The sequence below is a fragment of the Pyrus communis genome, chromosome 15 (assembly GCF_963583255.1).
Source record: "Pyrus communis chromosome 15, drPyrComm1.1, whole genome shotgun sequence".
Lineage (NCBI taxonomy): Eukaryota > Viridiplantae > Streptophyta > Magnoliopsida > Rosales > Rosaceae > Pyrus > Pyrus communis.
Window position 1 is genome coordinate 9,029,970 of NC_084817.1, and position 24,307 is coordinate 9,054,276.

The following is a 24,307-nucleotide window of genomic DNA, read 5'->3' on the forward strand; positions in this document are numbered from 1 at the left end:
CATATACGTCCTAAAATATATTCTTAGAAGAATCCAGAGGTGATGTTCTACCGATAAGTAATTTCAACTTTTTCTCTAGAACGTGCAAAATTTATTTCTAATTATTTGAAAGAACTTTCAAAGAAACTGAAAGTGTGTGCTCCCTCTTAGTACTTAAATTCTAATACTTAGACTAGATTACAACATTGTTTGAATTAAAAAAAAAAGGTGGTGCTATCCACATACCTACTTTTACTTCTCACACATCAATCTCAATTTCCAGCTGTCGAATCAAAGGAACTGAAGAAAATCAGCAGACAATATGTGAAAGGTAAAAATAAGCGTGAGTAGATTATCCAAAAAAAAAGTGTGTATTTTGTCTAACCGAATATTTTGGGACTCCAGTAATCTGTAAGCCCATAACAGACACCATTAATTTAACCAACCAATAAGCTAACAGCTCACAAGCTTCAGCTTCAGTCTCTTGACTGAATAGAGAGATTCATATTCCATGGACGATGGCTGGCAAGACCTCCACTGGCTGTCTGACTGATTAGAGAGATCAATATACAATAGGGCATAGCCCCTATTGGTAAATACCATTCATAACCACGTCATTGTAGGTCCCGGTATGTGATGTTATTATTCAACTCAAATTATGATGAGCATATTTGTTTTTCTTAATATAGTATAGAAATTGGACAATGTCATCCACTCATTATAACACGTGAAATATTAACACTTATATGATTGTGTTTCGAGTACAATAGAAACTTCTCACTTATATGTGTAGAAAAGAATACCACTAAACTGTAATACCAGTTGGTCACAAAAAAATTTAGATTAGATTACATCTTATTAGCTAGATTTATCGTTTTAATGCCTTTGTAGAAAATAGATTTTTTTTTCTTTTGATACAAGTAATTTGGGAACGGATGGATTCAAATTCGAAATCTCAAATGCAAGGAAAATACTCTTAACAAGTTGAGCTACATTCCTCTTATGATATTGATTCGACTCTTCACCTGTATTACAAGTTTACAACCTAAGTTTAAAAATATGTTCAATATTAAAATGGAAACGAACATCAATTCTCTCCAATATATATTTTGGGCCATGGTGGGCCTTGGACCTGTAAAAGCCCAAACCAGTCCACAACTAATTTACCCGCCAACAAACTCCCCAACCCTTTCCGTCTCTGAATCCGACTGACATTATCTGTAGAGATAGAAGAGAGAGACATCCATGGCCGATGGCTGGCTCTGAGCCTCCCCACCACCACCAAAAACAATGCAAACCTTCTCGGCCTCCTTCGCCGTCTGTACTTCCCACCCATTACGACGCCGTCGAATCAGCACCTCCCCTTCCCGCAAACCCAATCTCCGGCGACTCACCTCCCGCGTTGTCCAGCTCACCCGCCGGAGACAGCTTCACCAGATAATGGAGGAGATAGAGGTCGCCAAAGAACGATTCGGGAAGCTGAACACGGTTGTGATGAACGCGGTCGTGCAGGCTTGTGTACATTGCGGCGATATTGACTCTGCACTCATGTTGTTCGACGAAATGGCTGAGCCAGGAAGCTGTGGCGTTGATACTATCACATATGGAACCATCTTAAAGGTACTCTTTTGGGTTCTTTTCAAATTTTGTTTTAGAGATTTAGGTATGAGAGAATTTGGGGGTTTTGTTGTACAGGGTTTGGGCGCGGCACGGAGAATTGATGAAGCATTTTATGTACTTGAATCTGTGGAGCGAGGCACTGCAGTGGGAAGTCCAAAATTGTCAGCACCTCTTGTTCTTGGTCTGCTCAATGCTCTAGTTGAAGCAGGTCTGAATTACGAATTCGAAGAATAACAAAAAGTTTTCCAATGCTTCATAAAGCTAGTGCTTTAGTATGTGTTTATTGTATGTTCATAGTGTTTTCCTAGTGCTTTATAACCCTAGTACCCAGTTGGAAGGTGATCTGTAATTCCGCATACATTTTTATTACTATTATAGTGTTGTTATACTACACAATATTAGTTGATCATAGAGATGCATCCGCCGTTTGCTTATTGGTGTAGTGCAGGAGATTTACGCCGTGCCAATGGGCTTCTTCATCACTATGGTTTTCTCCTTCGTGAAGGTGGCAGTCTTACAGTCAGAGTCTACAACTTACTAATGAAGGTTCCGCACTGACCTATGTATAGTTCTTTAAGAGATTTGACAAATTAAAGTATGAATTTTCTTTTCCTTTTCGAAGACTGAGCTTTACAATTAAGCTACAGACAATGTTGTGTGTATGCACAATCCTAAACTTTGTGGTTTTAGTTAATCAATGTTGTTTCTTAAGGGGTTTCTGCTCCTAATTTTCAGGGATATATCAATGCAGGCCTTCCTCAGGGTGCAATAACCATGCACGACAAGATATTACGTCTAGGATTAAAGCCTGATAAGCTCACCTATAATACTCTGATATCTGCATGTGTAAAAGCTGGAAAGTTGGACATTGCAATGCAGTTTTTTGAGGAAATGAAGGTCCAAGCTATATGAAAGGCTAGTTTAGAGCCTGTATATTATGTTTAATTGTATTAGCTTGTTGCCTATATTAAGGTTCTAAATGCTGTTCTTTTTTCAGGATGAAGCACAGAAATTTAGCCATGGTGACCTTTTCCCAGATGTGGTCACTTACACAACATTACTTAAGGTCCGTTATTTTTGTTTCAGTAACTTTCTAATGGAATTTAAGGACATGTTTAAAGTATTCGCATTTTTACTGCCACAATGAATCTAAACTTTCTTTTATATCATCTATATCCTCTAAAGTCTAAATGTGTCTGCTCCTTAGATTTTGACGTTTATTTTGTATGTTGTGTCTTCCTTTGGCAGGGTTTTGGGGATTCCAAAGATATTAATTCAGTTCAGAAGATCATATTGGAAATGAAAACATATATTGGTTTGTTCATTGATCGAACAGCATACACTGCAGCAGCTGATGCTTTGCTAAATTGTGGCTCAATAAAAGGTATGTTGTGCATGAAAAATAGTTTGCAATACAAGGAGTTTCAATTATCTGAAATTGTTGATATTCATATCTATGCATTTTCCTAATGATTTTAAAGTTCAATCGCACTTGCACATAGAAAAGCTGCATAATTTTCAATCATATAACGAGCAATAAAAATTGACCAAAAAAAATGAGCACGAACTAAAAATTATGCCTTCCTTCTGCCAAATGTCAAGGCTACAAGGTATCACGGTGACACAAAAATGTGACAAAGATACCGTTTGAACTGAGTTGTATATTTGCATGCTTATGTTGACATGAAGGTAACTGCATTGTATTTTCTCTATTAGAACTCTCATTATAAGTCAACTGCACCACGTATGGTGCATATTGGCTGGACGTTCCTTTTGTTTATCCACTTTGGAAGGATGCTGGAGTTTGAAGGGTTAGGAATTGAAACCAATTCTCACTCTTCTACTGATTAATTTCTTGTTTGTGATAATTAGGTGCTTTATGCATATTGGGAGAAATATTAAAGCGGGCTGGGGGAAAGCCAAATTTACGACCAAAACCTCACCTCTATCTTTCCTTCATGCGCTCATTTTCTGTTAGTGGAGATTACAGTACCGTTGAAAATCTAAATGAGCACATGTGGCGGGATACTTCTGGAACTATCTCCCCAATGGTTCAAGAGGAAGCTGATCATCTACTCATGGAGGCAGCTTTAAATGGTGGTCAGGTACCATATCAACTCATTCCAGGCATCTGCACGGGGTGTGTTACTGCATAAATCTCTTTCCATCGCTGATTAATATATACCTTCATAGTGTTTGATGCATTTGGATGCTGTCTTCAGTATCCAGGTACTGCATAGGGATATTAGAATTGCCTTTAGTTATTTTCCTCTGAATGACACTTATCAAGTAATGCGCTAGTTCAATTTCTATGTAACTCTATTCTTTTTCATTTGATTTGCATGAGGAAACTGACTAGTCTTGACCATTTTAATGTTATAAACTATCCTTTTGTTTTGTCAGGTAGATTTGGCTGTAAAATACCTCGCAAGTACTATTACAAGGTGGAAGAGGATATCATGGACAAGTCGAGGAGGCATGGTAATCCTTTTACTTCTACGACTATATAATAGTTCTGAAGTAAAAAAGTTTAAGATGGACATTCATTTGTGATGGATAATCTACATTGTCATTTTGATTTTTTGAACTTCTTTCTTTTAATTTCACAAACTTCAGTTTGAAGTGAGATGCCTAAGTAAACCTTCAATTATGTTTCAATACTTACCACTACATTCTGATTTCTCTGGTTCCGAGTCAAAGTCCCTTAATATGCCTTTGGACTGCAGGTGGCTCTCCGCATAGAGGCCTTGCTGGGATTCACCAAATCGATATTGAGTCCTTATCTACTTCCTCAGGTTTTCATACATACTTATGGCCTTTCAAATAGTAAAAAAAATAACTGCTTCAGGTACTAACCTAATGCCTTCGTAAATGTATGGTCGTGTATGGTATCAGTGCTATAAGATCAAATTATGTAGAAGTGTGACTGGATATAATCATTTATTTATTCAATACTTTTTTTTAATTTTGAATGGACTGACAAAGAATTGCTAGTTGAGTTACTGAACGAGGATTTTGTGTAACTTGATAGAAACAAATGGTAAAGGGTTGACTTATTAGTAATCTATGTTCAATATCTTTGGTCACTTCTGATTGATCTTCCTACACCTTTCCTATTTAGGTCTTGGCAAGTGAACCAATTGAAAGTGTCATGATGCCCTTTGAAGCGGCTCAGCCGCTTAATGGGACCCTGGACTTGAACAAAGTGGCGATGCGTTTCTTTAAGGATTCAGTGGTGCCCATCATAGATGACTGGGGTAGCTGCATTGGCATATTGCACCGTGAAGACTGTCGAGAGGTATTTATTGATGGTAAAACCAAAGTGTTTTCTATCCTAGACTGCAGCATACAATCCATTATCTGATAGATTATGTTCTGCTAAATTGCCAAATTTTCAAGATCAACTCGTGGTGGTTGGTATCAAAGTTTGCATGCTGTATGTTTTATGAGCTAATCCAAGTTTGCATACTATCATGTAGATGAACGCCCCTCTATCGTCAATGATGAGAAGCCCGCCTCCTTGTGTTGCTACTCGAACGTCAATAGGGCATGTGGTGGATCTGATCATGAAGTACAGATATAAAATGGTGATTGTAATAAACCATAGCTCAGTATACGGTGGTAGTGCTTCAAGTTTGAGAGCTGCTGGTGTTTTTACAGCCGAACAACTGTGTAAACTTGTGTCACCGGAATCCGAAACGCCCGGTCTGAGTCGACTTTCTTTACGTAGAAATCTCATGTAACAATCTGTTAGACTATGAAACTATATGTATCCTCCTCCTTGTAAATTCAATTTTTGTTATATAAATATGATCGTAGTGATCAATGTAGCATTCATTCAAATGAGTAAATATGTAAGGATGAGAGGAAAAAAAAAAACAAAAAAAAACTGGAGCTAACCGGCATCGGGTGGAAAATGAAGAATTACGCAAATCAGACTAGGCATAAACTTGGTGGTCGGATTTTATACATCACCACCAATGAATCTCATTACAGCCACATCACTAATTTAACAAATGACTTGTACTCAAATAGCGCATGGTTTAAATTTATGCAATTATAAAGTTTTAGAATGAAAAATGACAGAATTGAAAAGATCGTGATCCATTTCGAGGAACATCCTCAAATCTTGTTGTGTACAATGACAATACTTATAATCGAAACTGTTTATATCTTAATATGAACGCATCGATCATAAGCATAAAATTTTGAATTGATCACGAAACGTTTTGAGAAGAAATTGTTGTGGAGCCACGTGTCATTCGTTCTCAATTAATACATGAGGAATTAACAAATAATCAGAGCCGTTGATGGAAAGTTGGAAACCAGCTTCACAAAACGCAGCGCATTGGATGTATCAGAAAACATAGGAAATGAACTGAACCCTCAATCGGCGCTGCAAAACCCTAGGACTTAGGAATCGAAGACACAGTGGAATCAGAAATGGCGTTGGTGAGGGGGAAGGAGACGATCAAGAGCGTGATGAAGAAGTTCGGCGACAAAACCCTAACGCCGCGGCTGAAGGAGGAGCTGAAGAAGAAGGGCACCATGGGAGGGAAAACCCTACCCACCCGATTGAGAGAGGAGCTCAAGAAGAAGGGCATGCCCGATTCAAATATCATCATGGGTCGGGCCAAGCGCGGCATCTACGCCGGCCGCCACATCCAGTTCGGCAACCAAATCAGCGAAGACGGCGGCAACAAGTTCGTTTTTTTTTTTTTTTACACCTCAGTATCTCTTTCATTTTTTTTTAAATTTTGATGCCAAAGATTTAAGCTTTAGCTCTGATGTTGAAATTATGCCCTAATTTTTTACAATGACAAATAAATTGGTAAAAATTATATAAAGTTTGTTTAATTATAATTTTGGATTGGATCAGTGACTTTGATTTTATTTCATTTTTCTTAGCTGGGTTGCTTCAAACATTTTCTTTGAAGTAAAGAATGGTTGAGGTGGGTATTATATATAATCAAGCTGAAAGTATGGAACTTGCGGGTTTGTGTTACCATTTTCGCTGCGTAAGTTGTATTCTGAAAGCTATTGTAGCTAGAGATCAATCTGGCTCAACCGTTGAAGGAGCAAATCGTGCATTCTCATAAAGGATTATGCATAATTTGGACAAGTGACAGACAATTATTAATAGCGTAAAAGTTTCGTATTGGTCAGCTGTCACATGGTCTACATGGGTTTTCTTTAAGAATTTTGGCATAGCATTTCCTACCATACAGGTTCTTTGAGTGATTTCGAGTTTATAGAACAGGACTGACGTAGATCAATGTAATTTTGAATGATTTGGTTGTGTTATCTTTTAATAATTTAGAGAACAGGGTTTACTTATGTGACTGCAATTTTGAATGATTTGGTTCTTTTAACTAGTTGTGGGAATGGGTTATATTAACCACGGGAACTTTTTCTTGTTGGTGGTGACAGATCAAGGAGGACATGGAAGCCAAATGTGCAGGAGAAGCGGCTCTTCAGTTACATCCTAGACCGCCACATACGTGTCAAAGTCACCACCCATGCTCTCCGTTGCATAGACAAGGCAGGTGGGATCGATGAGTATTTTCTGAAAACACCTTACCAGAAGATGGATACGGAAATGGGATTTGTCTGGAAAGCCAGAATTGAAAAATTATATGAAGATGTTGGGCACAAGCAGGTTGCTTTTAATAAACCTGAAGCTGAATCCGAAGCCAACTTGGAACAAGGATTCAAAAACCTTACAATAGACAAAAGGGAAGTCAAGAGACAGATGTATGGTTGGTCGAAGAAACTAAAACAGATCGACGAAGGAACTGACAAACAAGTAGCTGATGTCGTAGATGCAAAGGTCGATGCAGGAAGCTCTCATGTTGGTGTTCCCGAGCAATTGGTCGCAAACTCCTGAGTTTAGAACTCTTAAACCAACTCGTGGGATGTTCTCGGTTTTGGTCAGCTACTCCCCGTGTTTCAGAGTTTTGTTTCGCTTCAGGGTTTTTTAGAGAGAAATTGTAGCAGTAGTAGCAAAGCCTGATAAGCAGAAGTTTGTTTATCTTTTCTCATCACGGAAATTCATATGACATTCGCGTTGGTTTCAATACAGTTTTGTAGTGAATAATTTCTGTAATCTGCTGTAGATTGCCCCCAGAATCGGTAGCAATGTTTCTGTCATTAAAGTAAAATTCAATTAACTTGAATTATGATGCACCTTAGAACTTGTCTTTCTTCTGCTCTGTTTTTATGTCTTCATGTTTTCGTGTTTCTTTCAGCTCAAGGAAGTGCTCGTGTTTGGTTTTTTTACTTTTTTTTGGTAAACACAAGAAACGCGAAAACAAAAGGAAACATGACTTTTAAACAGGACATGAATGCCTTTTTAACAAACCTGAAAAGCACAAGTCTTGCAAAGTTAAAAGGGGATTTGCACAAAACTTGGTAGAGGTGGAGTAAAGGGTTCATTGAGACTTTAAAAACCTAGAGAAGATATGAAGTTGATTTCACGACGGACCAACGTTATTTTGACACAAAATTGACACTCTAATGCAAGTTCATTGTATGTGAAATACATTTGTATTAGGGAGTATATCAACAAGTGTGTATAAATAACGTTATTGTTTTGTTAAAAAAAAAATGGAAAAAAAAAAAAAAAACCGTTATTGTGAGAGTAAGTATTTTAACAGTTGATATATAAAGAATGTCATACATGAACAATAGTGAAAAACTCAAAGCCGCAGTAGATTAAAGGGGTGAGCAAAAACAGACTCATCTAACCTGCCTATTTTGTTGTTTAACTCTATACCACTCTTAGTCCCCAATTTGAAGAGTTAATTATTTCAGATTTCAAGTGCAAATTCAATCTTCTTGTTTTAACTTTAAAATAAGAGCTTAGAGGTTTTAAATTTGAATCATGTATATAGCAAGTTTAATGGTAATTTATTCCGTTACCATCTCAATGTAAATATATCTTTGTATTAAAAGCTTCAAAATGAGAGCGGTTAAGTGATGGCGAGTTGGGCTTTAGCCAACATAAACCTTCGATTTCTTGTAGTGCAAGACTTAATTAGCATATATGTGGGCCCCACGACAACCATTTTCTTCTGCTTAATTAGCAAGCAACCAAAAAGAACAGAAGAAAACAGCACAAAAACACAAGCTCTGTCACACTTCCCATGTAACTCACACGCAAATTACATAGCTGTAATTCCTCACTGAAATTTCAAACAAAAAAAAAATAAAATAAAATAGCTCTAAGCTCGTTTAAACGCTCCGAAAAAGATTCCCAACACGCTTTCAAGTGACCACATTAGCATTTAGCTTGCTCAAGAATCTTCCCTCACTTGCCTATAAAACCAAGCTCGCATTTTTCTTCAGTTTCTCACTTCAACAGCATTAGCTAGCAATGGCTTGGGAAACCTTGTCACTCGTAAGCCACCACCTCAAGAGGGCGGTGAAGAAAATCAACCTGATTTTACTCAGCTTCAAATTAAACCGATTGCGGTTAGCTTCGATCCTTGGTTGCGCTTCTCGAGCTTCTACGCGGCATTGTTTGAGCTTCAATGACCGGTTGGGGCTTTACAGCTGCATTGAAGACGAAAATACTCATGGGAATCAGCGCGGTTTGAGAAGGGTTCAAAGCACGAGGACCCATGATCGTCCGAGGGATCAGGATTCGGATGATCACGATGACGATGATGTCAATCGCAGGGCTGATGTTTTTATAGCAAATTTTCGCCGGCAGCTGATGTTTGAGAGGCAGGTTTCTTTGCAGCTAAGGTACTGCAGAGAAGAAAGTTTTTAGAGGGTATTAGCCTAGTTTGAGACAGAAGTTTAGGCACCAAGAAAACATATTTATATATAAAACAATTCATTTCTAATTCATTTATTTATTTATTTGTTCTTGTTGGGATGTGGTCTTTTTTTTTTTTTTATTATTATTTTTTTCTTTCTTAATTTGAATATTGACGTTGTTGATATCATATATTTACAAATCATACATACAATTACTCATCTGTGAATAATTTGCACATTCTTTCTTACAATTTTGTTGATCATGATCGATGTATATATTCTATTTTCCAAACGACACCTGGCCAGCACTCACTGATTATTCAAAGTGTTTTGTGCAACAATTTTGGAAATGAAATAAGTTTTACATCAAATTTGTAGATATTAAAATGCATAGATTCTAATCATAGTTACACTTTTAAATATGCTTTCAGGAGAAGCGTAACGTTACACCAAGATTTAGGGGAGCGAAAACAAACACAGAAAAATCAAGTAAACGACTAAAAATAGAGCATAATTTATGAACAAATGTATGGTATCCTACACTGGTAATATGAACAAATTCATGCAGGGAAAATAAAAATGTCCCAATTACACCCTCCCCATCTTTCTGCGTTTCAATCCAATCCAACTTTCTTTTTCTCTCAAATCTTTTAAGCTCACTTCACCACAGAATATGTTAATGTAGGTGCCAAATATACACAGATTTTTACAGCACAAAATTTTGAATTAGGGTTTATCATTTGGATTCGTAATCTATCACAGTCTCAAATGCCCCAACCAATGCCTTCACCTTGTTCTTCCTTTTCTCCATCAACTTGTTTGTAGTCTCCTCAATCACATCATTGTATGCAGGAACTGAGTCCTTCTTCCCTCCTCCTTGCGATGATCCCTCGCTCGCTTGCCGCAACTTTGGTGCTTCCTCTGACTCCGCCTCAGCAGCCTCTTGCGGCTTTGCTTCTTCAACTCCGCCGTCCACAACTTCTCCCCTTTCCTTCTTATCCAGTCCCTTTTCCTCAACATTTTTTCTTTCCTCCCTTGTATTTTCTTCTTTACTTTCACTCTCTTTCTCCTTTTCTTCTTTCACCTCAACTTTTGCTTCCTGATCTTCACTTTTCAAACCCTCTTCCGCCTTTGCCTCGCCGCTTTCATCTATTTTTTTATCCTTCTCTTCCCCATTTTGTTGGTCATTATCTGCCTGCTTCTCCTCTTTTTCGGTCAATACACTTCCGCTTTCTTCGCTTCTTTCCTCCACATTTTCCTTCAATTCCGCCGCATTAGAATTTGCACCCTCACTAGCCTTCACCTTCTCATCCTCGCCCCTATTCCCTTCAGCCTCAGAAACGCCAGCATCGTGATCACCAACGTGCTCAATCTCCTCGTCCTTCGGATCCGGAAGAATCACTTTATCATGCTCCTCACTCGAGATCTTACATACCTCTTCAACCTCATAATGTTCCAAAGACTCTATAGCATCTAAATTAGCTTCGAGATTAATTGTATGTATTATGTCCTCACTCTTCGGAGCTCTTGTTGAACCCGATGAACTCTCCTTCTTAACCGAACTGCTTCCGTTGCTCTTCTTCACACTCTTTGCATGCAAAAGCTGCGGCCTTCCAGCCACAGAAGTGCTCGATTTTGTCCTCTCTATTCTTGGCCTCGGAGCATTAGATGAGGTTTTTGCTGAAATTGACGACGATCGCAGTGACGCTTCCCTTCCCGGGGAGACCAATGCCTTCCGAAGCCTAGAAGGTGATGGTGGCTTGTCAAAAGATCTTCTTCTATTCAATGTAGGTTTTTGAGACGCTGCATGATCTTCAGAGCCATGTTTTTTGGCTCCAGCGGCCAATGACCTCAGCGAGTTTTCGTGCCTCGAGGCGCTTAACGTCGGCCTGAGATAGTTTGGGAATTGTTTTGCTGATGAGGTTGAAGAGAATTTTTCAGTGATTGTCGTTTGGGACTTGGTGAGCCTTTTGGTGTTTGATGATGGTGATGTGCTCTTATTCTCCCTCCCTGGAGCAGGGCTGCTATCTTGAGATCTTGCTGCCATATATACAAGGATTTAAAGATCGACAGTTCAATTTACAGATATATCGAAAGAGATGAGAAGTTTCAGATGCCCACTATATCCCTGCATCGTCTAAAGAAAACACAAGTTAGAAATGAGTATTAAGACGATAAACATTACAAAAAAAAAAAAAAAAAAAAAAAAAAAAAGAAAAAAAAAAACGTCGGATCCTAAAACCATTCATATCAAATCACGATCCAAAAATAACAGGAAAAAAAAAAAAAGTTTCAATCAAGTACTCCCGGTACTGTTTACTTTTAACAAAAAAACCATATTTTTACCTTTTCGTAGTACTATTCATTACACATTTATTTGTCATTTTTTATTAAAACTAAATTTTTTTTTTTTAACTTTTCGTTAGCTTTCGTAAAAAAAAAAAATCGTAAACCAAACACAAGACTAGGTATAAGTAGGTTAGATTGAATTAAAACATATGAATAAAATCAAGATAGAAGTGGGCCTGAGTGGTCCATCACCCCCTTACAAGTTTAATGTGATTTATTGTTGTGATCCACACAGCAAATAAACCTGCCATTCAGGCTCACCTAAGTCTGCACCAAATCCCAATGCAGCAATACGAATCCAAGCACTTGACCTTTCATGGGGAGGAAGGCTTGATTAAGGCCGGGTCCATATGTAAACCTTACCGATGGGATAAATTTAGGTGGGTCCCACTCCCATCTTCTACTGGAGAACAATTATTTGCACAGGTACATTGTCACCGTGTCCAATATTGATGATTATATAACGTTATATTATTAACTTGATATAAAAAATTACGGTAATGATGCATCTTTGACATAAGATATCATAATAATAATGTATTCATTCGTTAAGCAATAACAAGCTAAGTGAGGGGGCTAACGTGTCTTTCTAGATTCTCCCATTCTTATTTGTCATCCATTTTTCTTAGGTCCATACTCTTTTCTTATAAACGACTTCTTTTCCTTCTTTTGTTTGTTAAAGCAATCACATGTCTTGTGTATCCGGCACATGTATTATCATTTCATGTAGAAACCATACCTAATTCGATTACCTAAGCAAATCCAAAATGGGTTTTGGTTGGTTTGTTTTAGGACCTCGGATCTTATAAATGGTAAACTAATTGAAAATATTGCACCAAACACTAATACAAACACATGAGATCTATCAAAATAATGATTAACTCTAACTACCAAACAGGCACGGACCCATTAGAGAACTTATATGGGCCATAACCCCGATGAGGGTTTTTTTTTTTTTTTTTTTTTTCTCCTCTAAAATTAGCAAGTAGGGGCTTCTAAGTTCTAAGAACCAAATCATGATCCCATCTTCTAATAGCCCAGTCATCAATTGAAAATAGTCGGTCTCACCCTAATCAACTAAGCCCTTCTAAATTCTAACCCACGACAATGTCGGTAAAGTAAATTTAACTCAATCAACTTCGAAATTCTGGGTCCGTTCCTAAAACCAAACAAATTAGCATGCGACTTTTGATTTTGACTAACCCAAATCTTGCTCAACCCTAGTTACCAAACAAATACAACATCGATAATTGAAAACATATTATAGAGTCAACATTCACAAAATTTCTTCCACAATCTTAAAACCCAAATTGCAAGCAAAAACAAAAGCAAAAGCATATGGCGTAAGAAAGAGTAAATTTGTAGGAACAAAAAGAAAAACGTACCTTGATTGAAGCCAAAGTTGAAGGAAGAGTTATAAGAAAATCATAGAAAATGAGAAAACGGTATGAAAGGTGATGAATATATGAAGGAAGAGAAAGAGAACGGTTGGAAGAGAAATAAAACCAAGCGAAAATTACGTGCGTCCAAAACTGGGTGGTGATGGTGGTGGTGGTGCTAATCAAGCTTAGTTGGAGGCCATGAAATCAAATCATCTAATAATTCTAATTTATTTTGTTTAATTAGTGTAGAACAATATTATTCGAGACATGTGGCAAGGGTTGACCTATTCTTTGTTTCATAATTAATGATTTAATTGCAAACTGATCTTGGTATTAACGTAACAGAAGATGTTAATTAATTGTGGACACTAGTTTAGTGTCTCTAAAAACACTTATACAAGGGCTCTAGCTGAAAATAAAACTGTCCGGCAAAACAAAGCCTCGCTTTCTCAACGATCGTTTCATTTTAAAAGCGTTTAGTTTTCGCTTTGTTAGTGAAGGTTATGAGTTCAACTTTTGTCGGTGGAAGTTTTTTGTGTTGCTTCAAACAACAAAATCTCTCTCTTATATGTGATGATCTTTAGACGTGTAGTACATGGTCCTGTTAATTTACTAGCTAGCTCTTGGTCAAGAAAGAAGTTTCGAGTTCAAATTTCTCTCTAAACTTTCTCCATTGATAATAATAATAATAAAGAAAAAAGATAGAGGATCCAAATCATGTTCGTTATCTAAATTCTCGACTATGAATCAAGCCAACAGTTCTTAAACACAAAATTGAATGTGCATTGGCATTGATATCAACATTAATATTGTGTTCGATGCTCATATTCTAATATAGCTAACTGGCTTGATCGTGATGTTGAATTGATCAAGAGTCTAGACTTTCATAATTGGAGTAGGATTCTCTTCTCTTGTTTTTCCCCTTCCCTTTCGTTCTATTTGAACGGTCACGGTTAAATCACGTCTACATCTTATATTAATTTTTTATAGAAAAAGAAAGACAAAATAGAAAATGTGAGAGGAGGAATATGCATACATTATATGCACACTACTGTCAAAGATATAAAACACTCAGAGTCAGTATCAGGTCAAATTAAGTTTACAAGTCATGGTCCAAATCAATCGAAATAATTTTAATTTACAATCAATCAGCTTCTTAAATTTCATCGAGTATTAATTTAAAATTAAAGAGTCAAATATAATTTAAACACCAAAAAATCCTTAAAAGCAATTACATAAATTGTGATGGAAGAATCACAGGGAAAAATAATACAATGTCAGAACGATCTGTGTGCCCACATTATTTTGCTCATAATCTGACATAATCTGAAATAATGAGTGGATGCTATAAAGACTTGATCAACCAAAATCTAAACGTGATGATATCTCCACCAAACTCATCGTTTATAAAACAGACAAACATTTTATATTTTTTTTTTATAAAGATAATAAGACAAAAATAAATAGTAATATAAAATGTTGACGTGGCTTAATTGTGATCGCACAAATGAAAAGGCACGGGAGGCCACCGGAAATGGGAGGGCATGTGGAAAGGCCACCTTCATCATCAATGGATGACAACAAACTCAATACAACAACATCTTTTTATTTGGATCGTCCTTTCAATGGTTTTCTGAATTGGCGATAGAAATTCAAATTTAAGATCTCTCTAATATTCAAATTCTCTATAACATTAGAAAAAAATTGCGAGTAAATTAGAAGTTAGTTAAAGTTCAATTTCGATTATCGTTCTATAAAATCAATTTATATTAAACTTATCTCTCAGTAAGAGATTTTCACTACAGACAACTCTTGCGTGTAGTTGTGGGATGCGAATGTCCAATTAACTGACTATATTGTGATCATCAACCGGTCGGTTAAACCATGCACCTATTCCCACAAAATCTATTTCGTTGGAGAAAACCGTAAACCTCATCATATGATATATGGCGAAGAATCCGTTCACCACTTTTTTATATAACTTTTGGCACATATTTTACGAGGGTCATTCTGTATTGTATTTTAACGATTCGAACTGATTAGTTTTTAGAACATCATTCATAGATCGTCGTTACAAAAAGTTAGACAAATCTAATATCATTAAGACATTCATATGTAGTGAAAAAAATTAACGAATATAGTTCTACAAAGAAACCCTACATCTTAATTCAATGATCATATGATTTTAGAGTTGATGATTTTTTATAGACATAATCTTTGAGAGAAGATCTAAAAGATAGACGGTTCGGATCGTTAAAATACATTACGAAGTGAGCTCTACAAAAACCTATGTCAAAAGTTGTGTAAAGAAATGATGTCACCATCCGTTCCTACAATACATTATCCTAGGAGCAATTTTTACCTGATTTTCACTACAAAATTACTTACCTTCCCATGATCATTGCGTGAGTTGATAGCAGTTTCTTTGTATATCATTTGTTTGTGTGTGGGTTTGGATGAGAAGTCGAAAGTAGTTTGAACGTAGAAAAGTGGTTTCCTTAAATGTAATTTGATCTACTTATAGTTTGGACAATAGTGTGCTGGTGGATCATTATTGGTTCCAACCTAATTAAAAGTTGATTACGTACGTGCACAAGTATTGAAAAATATAACCAAAGAATATTAGGTCCATACAACAGCAATTAATTAAATAATTAATCAGATCACCACCTAGCAAAATGTTAATAAATTAAAAATAAACTAACAATAAAACCCCAACAAGAAAAAGCAACATAATTTTCTCGACTGGGGGATTTGGCCAATAACATATCATATAAAAAATATCGATGTGGCCCTATATATGTCGTGGAATAAAGTTTTAATCCCTGCTGTGTTCATTATGATTTAAAAGTTTAAACCCTAATGCTTTTTCGTATTAGACTTACTTATGTCTACGCTCTTAAACTCAATATGAGTCTTGACACATCCCGACTAAAATCAGGACGTGTTGGCCATCACGTGAGAATAACATAACTATGTGCACAGTGCGGAAGCTAAGAATAATAATAAAAGTACAAACAAATAAAAACCAAACTACACACAGCGTAATTAACATACTTGTGCAAGCGTAAGTGTGGAAAATAATATTCAGAGCACAGAAAACCTACTGCAGTCCAAAGGAACAAACACCAACTAAACACACCCAGAGGTGGTCCTACACTGGTGATAATCCGTCAGATGTGCCGTGAATCCCTCGAGAGCCACCAAAAGAGCAATTCAAACTAGAACCCGGAAGGGCGTAAAACAAAAAGTGTGAGTGGGCAAAAACAAAGCTTTTCAAAATCATTTCATTATCAAAGTTCTAACCCCTCGTCGTAAAGCCTATATAGTTCCCAGAAAAAAAAGAATATACTCATATATAGGAAACATGCTCAGAAAATATGCCATGCCGAATGCCTCAACATAAAAGGTAAGTAACTTAGGTAATGTTAATCAATGCAATGTAATCTGTCAGTCGGAGACACCTAAGGTGACTTGTACGGCTGAATCTAGAGCTCAAATCTTCATCTCACTAACTATACCTGCACACGAGTCAGAACCACCTAAAATGGTCTGTACGACATGACTGGGTGTAAATAAATACGCTCAAGTGCTACGATTACGTGAAGACTGGGCGAATAATCGCGGGTCACCTACGAGTCGGAACCACCTATGGTGGTCTGTACGACAGAACTGTGCACCTAACTTGGATCCAAGATGAGCGTGTGGTGGGAGAGGTGAACATCATGTGAAGGACTATGCCCTACTTTGGACAGGAGCACTAACACCGGGGGTGCAGGTTATGAGCTCTATACGCATCACACATCACTACTAATCACAAACATAAACCATAACTTACCTAGCATTTACCTGTGCGTTCGTAGCACTAAACGCACATATATGCCACTACTAATGCATAATTAAATAGGCAACACAATGCATGGCATTTAAAACATATAAACGTTTCATTTCATTTTCTGGGAAAATCACAAGTATATAGGTATATACGAAAAACCAAAAGCCCACTCACTAGTATGTAGAAGGGTCGTAACCCCCTTGCCTCGAGTGACTGCGCTCGTCCTCGTGATAGGTCTCACCTATATGCGAAACAACTATAAAAATGTTAATTTAAAGCACATAACCAAAACTAGGTAATAACTTCTCATACAATGCTCAAATGGGAACGTGATCTACTCAACCTCACGAACATCCCCATATTTTTAAAATAATTTTTCGACGTCACACGCGCCGGCCAAGGCACGGCTACACGCGCTGGCCAAGGCACGGCTACACGCGCCGGCCAAGGCACGGCTACACGCGCCGCCCACTCGCAAACACGTGCCTGGCACGCTGACGGCGCCAGTTAACGCCCTTAGGAAAATTCCGTTAAAACTAACAGATTCCGTTAAAGTTAACCTAATGTCTTTAGGAATATTCCGTCCAAATTGACAGAATATTCCGTCATCTTCTTCGGCAAATCTTAGGTGCCGTCTTCGGCAAATCTTAGGTGCCGTCGCCGTCGCTGGAAAACTGGAAAATTTTCTAATCTTTGTTTCTCACTCGTTTTTCAACCAAATTTCATGAAATTTGCACCAAAATGAAGCTTACAACACTTAGAACAAAACTGTACCACTTTCAAGCCCTGAAATTCACGGAATCTCGCCAGAGAAACTTCGAAAAATCCGGCCAAACTTGCAACTCAAGATCCCGATGCCAAAACCTTCAAACGAACCACCCCGAGCTTCCTAAGGACCTCACCAAGCTTCCTACAAGCTTCGAATTCCCTGAAACGCAACAATTCACGTATGCATGAACAGTGACCAAATCGGGGATCTCGAGTTCGATGTGAAGTCGTAGGATTCTTTACCTAAAATGGGTATGGTTGAACTCGTATGAACCTCACGAACACCAAGGTATGGTTTTCTATTCGATCCGTAACGTTTTCAAGTGCTTTGATCCTTGTCTGTACGTAAGAAGAAGAAGAGAAAGAGAGAGACTCGGGATAGGGCAGAAGATGAGGATGAGTGTGTGGGTGTGTGTGTGTGGTCCAAATGCAGCCAACCAAAACCCCAAAACAACATAACCACTAGGGATAAAATCGTCATTTCACCTCTACGATACGAATAATCCGGAACGGGCTGTCACAAGTCTTATTTTGCTCAATATAACTCGTGTTATGTCACTTAATTTTCTAAAAACTTAACTTATTTTTCACTTTGTCCATAATGCAATGTCTATTCCGTTAAAATTGGTGATGTTGCACCAATGAGACTCATTTTTTGCAGAACAGTATACTATGTGGTGCCATTTGGAAAAGGGAAGTTAAAAATAATAACAATTAATTTAAAACACAAGTTTTAATTATTTAAACTAAGAATAAATCCCCTTACCCCCTCTCCCTCTTCTTTAGAACCCTCGTTACCAGATTTTGACAGCATGGGTCAAAGTGAGAAATAAGTTGAATTTTAGAGGGTTAAGTTATACATTTTGAGTTACATGAAACAAAATAAGACTCATATTGAGTTTTACGGGGCATAAGTATAAATAAGCCTTCTTATTATTTTAAACATAATATAGTGCAATTGCTCTTATGTAGTCCATTTGTGGCACATCCTGCTTCTCTTTCTGCAGTCAATTACTAAAATTAACTAAATAAATAATTAATCAACTCGTTCCGACAAGAAAAAGAAATTTCATCAACTCGTAATATTATGGTTTTAAGCATTTTTAATTTAATTAATTTAACTCAGAAGAGGAACACAAAGTAGTGGTGTGGTAGGAGATGATGTTTTCCTTTCCTTGCTACACATGGCAATTTAATAAATAAATAACTGCCATAATTTGATGTTCGTTTGGTATATAAATTAATAATAATAATAATTTTTTTTTCAGAGTTTTTATTAGCACTCCAAAAATTTCATTCTACACTCCTCACAAGTATATTTTTCTTTCTAATTATAGAAAGTTTAGAGTGCTAATTGAGATTTTTAGAGTGCCAATAGTAATTCACTTTCTTTATTTTTTATTTCTTATAAGGACCAAGAAATAAAATTTAAAAAATAATGTAGATGTGGCTGCTGGGATTCCAGCCCAGTTCTCCAGGGCCACAACATGGAATTCTTACCACTAAACTAAAGCGACAAGTAGTAATTTAATTTAATTTTTTTTTTTTTTTTAAAAAAAGGATAACCGGTGACACGTCATGGTTATTCATTCATTTCAGGATCGAGAAGACTCATAAGAGCATTTCAGCTTGCCCCTCACCACAAGTTTGACATCTACACCAATAGCGGGTTCCAAACCCAAGACCTCTAGTTTTTAATTTGAAGGAAGTCTCGCAATCTACCTTTTACCACTGAGCCACCAGCTCATGGTTAAGTAGTGATTTAATTTGAATTTAATCAATGTATTTTTATTGATAAAATTGGTGTTTATTAACATATTTTTAGAAGGAAACCGAGTATGTGGAAACTACTCAAGAACATACCTTGTTCCAAAAGCATATAACATCGTCTTTGAAGTTACGAAAATTGTTGAGACACTAATGAAAAAAAGTTGTCTACTAATACCAAATACAATATAATCTTAATATAAAAAATAAAATAAAAATTAACAATAAAATAATTATCGTTTCGTCTCCTAACTCAAAAGTAAATTAAATTTTTTTATAAATAAAATAAAGAAGAAAACTTCAGATTTAATAACAAGTAAACAGCTTTTTAAAGTTAACGACTGCAATGTCACGTAAATTTACCTTTATTTAAATTCTTCTTTTAAAATAAATTTAAAAAAAAAAAGGGTTTGTTAATTTAACTCATTTTGTGACAACCCATTCCTAGTTTTCTATGTAATTTCTTTCCAAGTATGTGAAATGACTATTATGCCATTTTCTGGCAAGTGACGTGGATGTATTTATATCCCTTTTATTTTATTTCTCGACATCACATTTAAGTTGTACACTTTGTTACGAGTGTATGTGGATATTTTTATTAGTGTAGAAACACTGTTACGGATAGATTTCGATTTCCTCTTACTGTAGAAAATCAGAAAACTTATCCCTAGTTTCCTATTTATCCTACCCATGTCCTTCCCTTTGTGTCACTCACCAATCAACTCCCTCAAATCTCTCACAAATCCCATCCTTTCCCTCTACATAACATCCAATAAAAAAAAGCAAGAAAATATCTCACTCTTTCTCTCTTGTAAACTTTCTTCTTCTTTGCAACACCACAAACAAGCCTCAAAGCTTGCAGATCGAACCTAAAAACCACTTCTTTGTGCTCATCTCACCTCCACGAGCACAACCATACCTTTAAAACCTAGAATGGACGAGTTTTCAACGTCGAACTCGTGAGGTCCGAACTCAGTGTTTTGAGTTTGACGTGCTTGTGACCGAGTTACAAGCATTTAGGAACCTTAAAGGCTTCCATTCAACTCCCCGAGGTCCTTAGTGAAGTTTTGGTGAAGAATCAACGTTGAAACAACTGAGTTTCGAGGAGTTCACATTTTGGCCAGAACTTTCGAGGTGATTTCCGACCACCTTCATCCACTTTTGGAACTCCAAACAGGTATAATGTGATTCTACTCTTCATAAGCTTCAAATCCACATAAAGTAGGTCGAAAATGGTTGAGAAATGAAGAAGTTATGCAAGTTTGAAAATTTTCCAGAAATCGGCGAAATTTGAGTTGCAGACGGCGGCACCGGCGACAGAGGATGGCGGCAGACGATGGGGCTCGCTGGAGAAAAAGGAGAATATTCTGTCAAAGTTGACGGAATATTCTAACGGCGTCAGGTAACGCCGTTAACCTCTGTTAAGGATTTAACGGAATATTCCGTGGAGTATTCCTAACGACTATTAGGCCTCTGTTAGGATTAAGCCGCGCGTGGGGGCACGTCTGGCCGTGCTTTGGCCAACGTGTGGGGTGCGTGCAAGGTCCAAATTTATTTCTAAAAATTTGGGGATGTTCGTGACGTCGAGTGGATCAATTTCATGTATTTAAACCCTAGGTTTGAGCAAACTATGGGGGTTTTATTTAGGTTTCCGTATATGTGCTTTAATTAATTCTATTATAGTTATTTCACATATAGGGGAAACATACCTTGAGGAATTGAGGGGCCAGGCTAGGCTCGGGGGCTACGATCCAGCGACGTACTTATGAGTAGGCAGTTTGTTTTTATACCTATACATATTTATAGTTTCCATGAATGCGTAGTTACTTCAGTTTACACTTATATTGCCAAGTATTCGTTATTGTGATATTAAATGTGATAAATGTTGCTATATGGTTGGGATATTACCGTCATGACATTCATACATATTTGTACATGCTCATCTGCTGCACCCCAGTATTAGTACTCCGCCCAAGGCCAGGGCCAATCCTTCACGTATATGTTCACATCCGCACCATTCGCTTACCTTGGATCCAAGTTAGGTGTCAGTCTTGTTGTACAAATTGCATTAGGCAATTCCGACTCGTATGTGACTGCGCCTCGGTGCCAGTCTTCACGTGATCGTAATACTAGAGTGTATTGATTACACTCAATCTTGTCGTACAGGTTGCATTATGCAACTTCGACTCATGTGCTAGCTTAGATGATGGGCAAACTATTTATACTTTATTATCACATGATTATTATTATTATTATTGTGGCATTGATATATCATTGATTTGGCATATTCTGTTAGTATATGGTTATAGATTTGTGGTTACATACTTACTTACTATGTTTTTAAAGGAAACTATACTTGTATTTACGGTGAGGGGTTACTATATTCAAAGATAAAGGCTTTCGTATAAGTTTGTTTTGCTGACCCACTCAACTTTGTTTTTCGCCCCTACAGGACCTAGATAGCTGTACCTTTTGTGGCACTCGAGGAATCTCGGCAATTCTGACATTTTCTCCAGTTTAGACGTACAAACTTATCACTGTTGTGTAATAAGTGTACTTTAGTTGCTTTGACTACTCTTTGGTAGTCGTACTGTCTTGTAAGCTTTGAATAATTGTAGTTCGGTTATTCCCACGACTTGCGCACTCTTTCACAGCTTGGTATAATTAGTTCCAATTAGTTTTAAATTTATTCACTTTTTCACATTACTTTCCCTTCTGATTACGTCATCTCATGATGATGGTCAGCATGCTTTGACTTTCCCGGGTCGGGATGTGTCACATTTCATGCAGGCCCTGCATAAAATATCCATGAACAAGTTACAAGTGTAATGTTGCAGCAAAGACGTAAGTTAAACAGAACAGATCTGCTAAAATAAAAAATTAAGATGGAGAGACAGTACGTGTATTTATTTAGGGCAAGCTACCTTTACCTTTTTCGTTGTGTAATTTATTATTGTTATTATTACGATGGACGAGGGAAAGATGCAAATAGAAATTGAACGCGTGAAAGATGTGCAAGCAAAACGTCACAATCATATACAAACAAGTAGCTTCAATTTATGTGCTGTGATTTTTCAAAATAATTGCATGGAATGATGTCATATATTTAGGGCTGGTTTGGTATTACTGTGTTTTGAAAAAAAACTGATTCTAATGTGCTATGAGAATAAGCAATTATGAAATAAAGCGACAAAGTGTTTGATAAACATTTTTTGTAAAAGTGCTTTTGAAAAAAAAAAAAACAGTATTATAATGTTTGGTAAACTTTTATGTAAAATAAATGTGAAAAAAAATCGGTTTTTCAAAGCTGGGTTTCGCATCTTCTTGTTTTTGGCTTTTTTTTTCACAGTTTTTCACCCAAAACTATGAAAAAAAAGCTAAAGCTGAATGTTTACTAAACACAAAAACAGCTCCTAGCTTTTTTTTATACCAGCTTTTTTCAGAATCACCTCAGTACCAAACCAGGCCTTAGTACCGAAATAAGGAGAAATTCTTAACTGTAACAACATGAATTTATCACGTAGATATCATTACACGTATTATAATGTGGGTGAATAATATAATTGATATGTCTTATTTTTAAGAGCAATTTTTCAATATACTAAAAGCACGACCACGTAATGTTACTATTTCACTTAAATTAGGACACATGTCAGGTTTGAAAAATCTCTCCAAAATAACCAAAAGACTTGAAAAAAAATTTGAAATTGCATTCGAAGCTTAGCCAAGTTGTCAAGTTTGAATTCCTAGCACTGTTAAGATGAATTTAGTTTACAATTTTTTGTAACAAAAAGTTTATGAGGAGATTATTTACTTTCACCACTAGCCCTAGGATATACCTACAATCTCGAGTAGGAAGGATTTACTCTAGGTGTCATTGGTATAGATTTATGTAGGAAGGTGCCATTGCTCACCGATATGCTTAGGAATCTATAGATTGTGCACTAACGAGAACTTCAAATAGCAAGACTTGAACCTTGATGAGAATTACATGTCAGAGACCTTACCAACTAAGTCAACCCTCATTGGCCAATTATCTTATCATTGGTCAAAACAAAAATCCAAAATTACATGAAAATAGTTTCTTTGAAAATGTATTTTCGTTTTTACCCCCTAAAAAAAAAGTATTTTCGTGGAAATGGCAGATATCCTTTAAAATGTAGTGAAAAAAAAAAAGTAAAACAAATATATTATTGGGGGTGAAAAAAGTGATGAGTGTGTGGATCCACAAATATAAAGAACATCATGCTCAGCAAATTATCCCTTCAAGTTTCAAGACTCTGTGGATTCGATCCTTGACAAATTCACGGGCTTTGTTTTTGTAGATAAAAACCTTGTGTACTCAAATTCTCTTTTCTTTTTATTTATTTTTTAATTTTGATTCATTAAACTCAATTTAAATGGACGTCTATTTTGTCCTTACCAAGCAAATCTCTGACCCTGGAATCTAGGGATTAGTTCGATTATCCTCATCTCCTTATGAAAAACAATTATCTAATGAATGAGTGAGTCGCAAATAAAATGCACAACACTTCCAATCCAATTAACTTGTGAATAAATTTTGTGAATAAATTGGTGGTTAGAGTTTTTTGCTTCAAGTCATTGAGTTTGTATTTCAACAAATTTTCTTTTTTAATGTAGATTATATATAACGATATATTTCAATAAAATGTGATGGTTTGAGCTTATCTTTACAATGGGCATGCTATATTAATTTGATATAGTACAAACCGTTAACAAGAATCAAGCTTGATTCGAGCACAGCCTCACACTTACAAATGAAGAAAAATATTAAATCATAGTACTAAATGACTTATTAATCGTAGCTTAAAGTAGTAGTATC

At 36.5% G+C, this 24,307-nt stretch overlaps 4 protein-coding genes across 4 annotated transcripts; 3 read left to right on the forward strand and 1 right to left on the reverse strand.

Moving 5' to 3' along the window:
* The first annotated feature begins 1,199 nt into the window (after positions 1-1,199).
* On the forward strand, positions 1,200-5,437 carry LOC137718545 (pentatricopeptide repeat-containing protein At5g10690). Its single transcript, XM_068458098.1, has 11 exons — positions 1,200-1,599; positions 1,675-1,807; positions 2,048-2,145; positions 2,335-2,496; positions 2,597-2,665; positions 2,848-2,983; positions 3,472-3,704; positions 4,003-4,080; positions 4,326-4,394; positions 4,721-4,897; positions 5,079-5,437. Exons 1-11 carry the CDS (start codon positions 1,270-1,272, stop codon positions 5,340-5,342), a joined length of 1,749 nt encoding a protein of 582 aa, XP_068314199.1. The 5' UTR covers positions 1,200-1,269; the 3' UTR covers positions 5,343-5,437.
* Positions 5,438-5,920: 483 nt separating this feature from the next.
* Positions 5,921-7,769, forward strand: LOC137718495 (large ribosomal subunit protein bL28m-like). Its single transcript, XM_068458057.1, has 2 exons — positions 5,921-6,302; positions 7,030-7,769. The coding sequence occupies exons 1-2, from the start codon at positions 6,043-6,045 to the stop codon at positions 7,484-7,486; spliced, it is 717 nt and encodes a 238-aa protein (XP_068314158.1). The 5' UTR covers positions 5,921-6,042; the 3' UTR covers positions 7,487-7,769.
* A 1,205-nt stretch (positions 7,770-8,974) lies between these two features.
* Positions 8,975-9,373, forward strand: LOC137717018 (uncharacterized). Its single transcript, XM_068456339.1, has one exon. It carries the CDS (start codon positions 8,975-8,977, stop codon positions 9,371-9,373), a length of 399 nt encoding a protein of 132 aa, XP_068312440.1.
* Positions 9,374-9,929: 556 nt separating this feature from the next.
* LOC137716841 (uncharacterized) lies at positions 9,930-11,441 on the reverse strand. Its single transcript, XM_068456209.1, has one exon. It carries the CDS (start codon positions 11,408-11,410, stop codon positions 10,100-10,102), a length of 1,311 nt encoding a protein of 436 aa, XP_068312310.1. The 5' UTR covers positions 11,411-11,441; the 3' UTR covers positions 9,930-10,099.
* Positions 11,442-24,307: the final 12,866 nt, after the last annotated feature.

Excerpts from the sequence above, each read along its gene's own strand:
- LOC137718545 (XM_068458098.1), top strand. The coding sequence starts at position 1,270 with ATGCAAACCTTCTCGGCCTCCTTCGCCGTCTGTACTTCCCACCCATTA. Across the intron at positions 4,081-4,325 it reads GGACAAGTCGAGGAGGCATG|GTGGCTCTCCGCATAGAGGC; the intron begins GTAATCCTTTTA and ends TTTGGACTGCAG. Across the intron at positions 4,395-4,720 it reads GTCCTTATCTACTTCCTCAG|GTCTTGGCAAGTGAACCAAT; the intron begins GTTTTCATACAT and ends TTTCCTATTTAG.
- LOC137718495 (XM_068458057.1), top strand. The coding sequence starts at position 6,043 with ATGGCGTTGGTGAGGGGGAAGGAGACGATCAAGAGCGTGATGAAGAAG. Across the intron at positions 6,303-7,029 it reads AGCGAAGACGGCGGCAACAA|ATCAAGGAGGACATGGAAGC; the intron begins GTTCGTTTTTTT and ends TGGTGGTGACAG.
- LOC137717018 (XM_068456339.1), top strand. The coding sequence starts at position 8,975 with ATGGCTTGGGAAACCTTGTCACTCGTAAGCCACCACCTCAAGAGGGCG.
- LOC137716841 (XM_068456209.1), bottom strand. The coding sequence starts at position 11,410 with ATGGCAGCAAGATCTCAAGATAGCAGCCCTGCTCCAGGGAGGGAGAAT.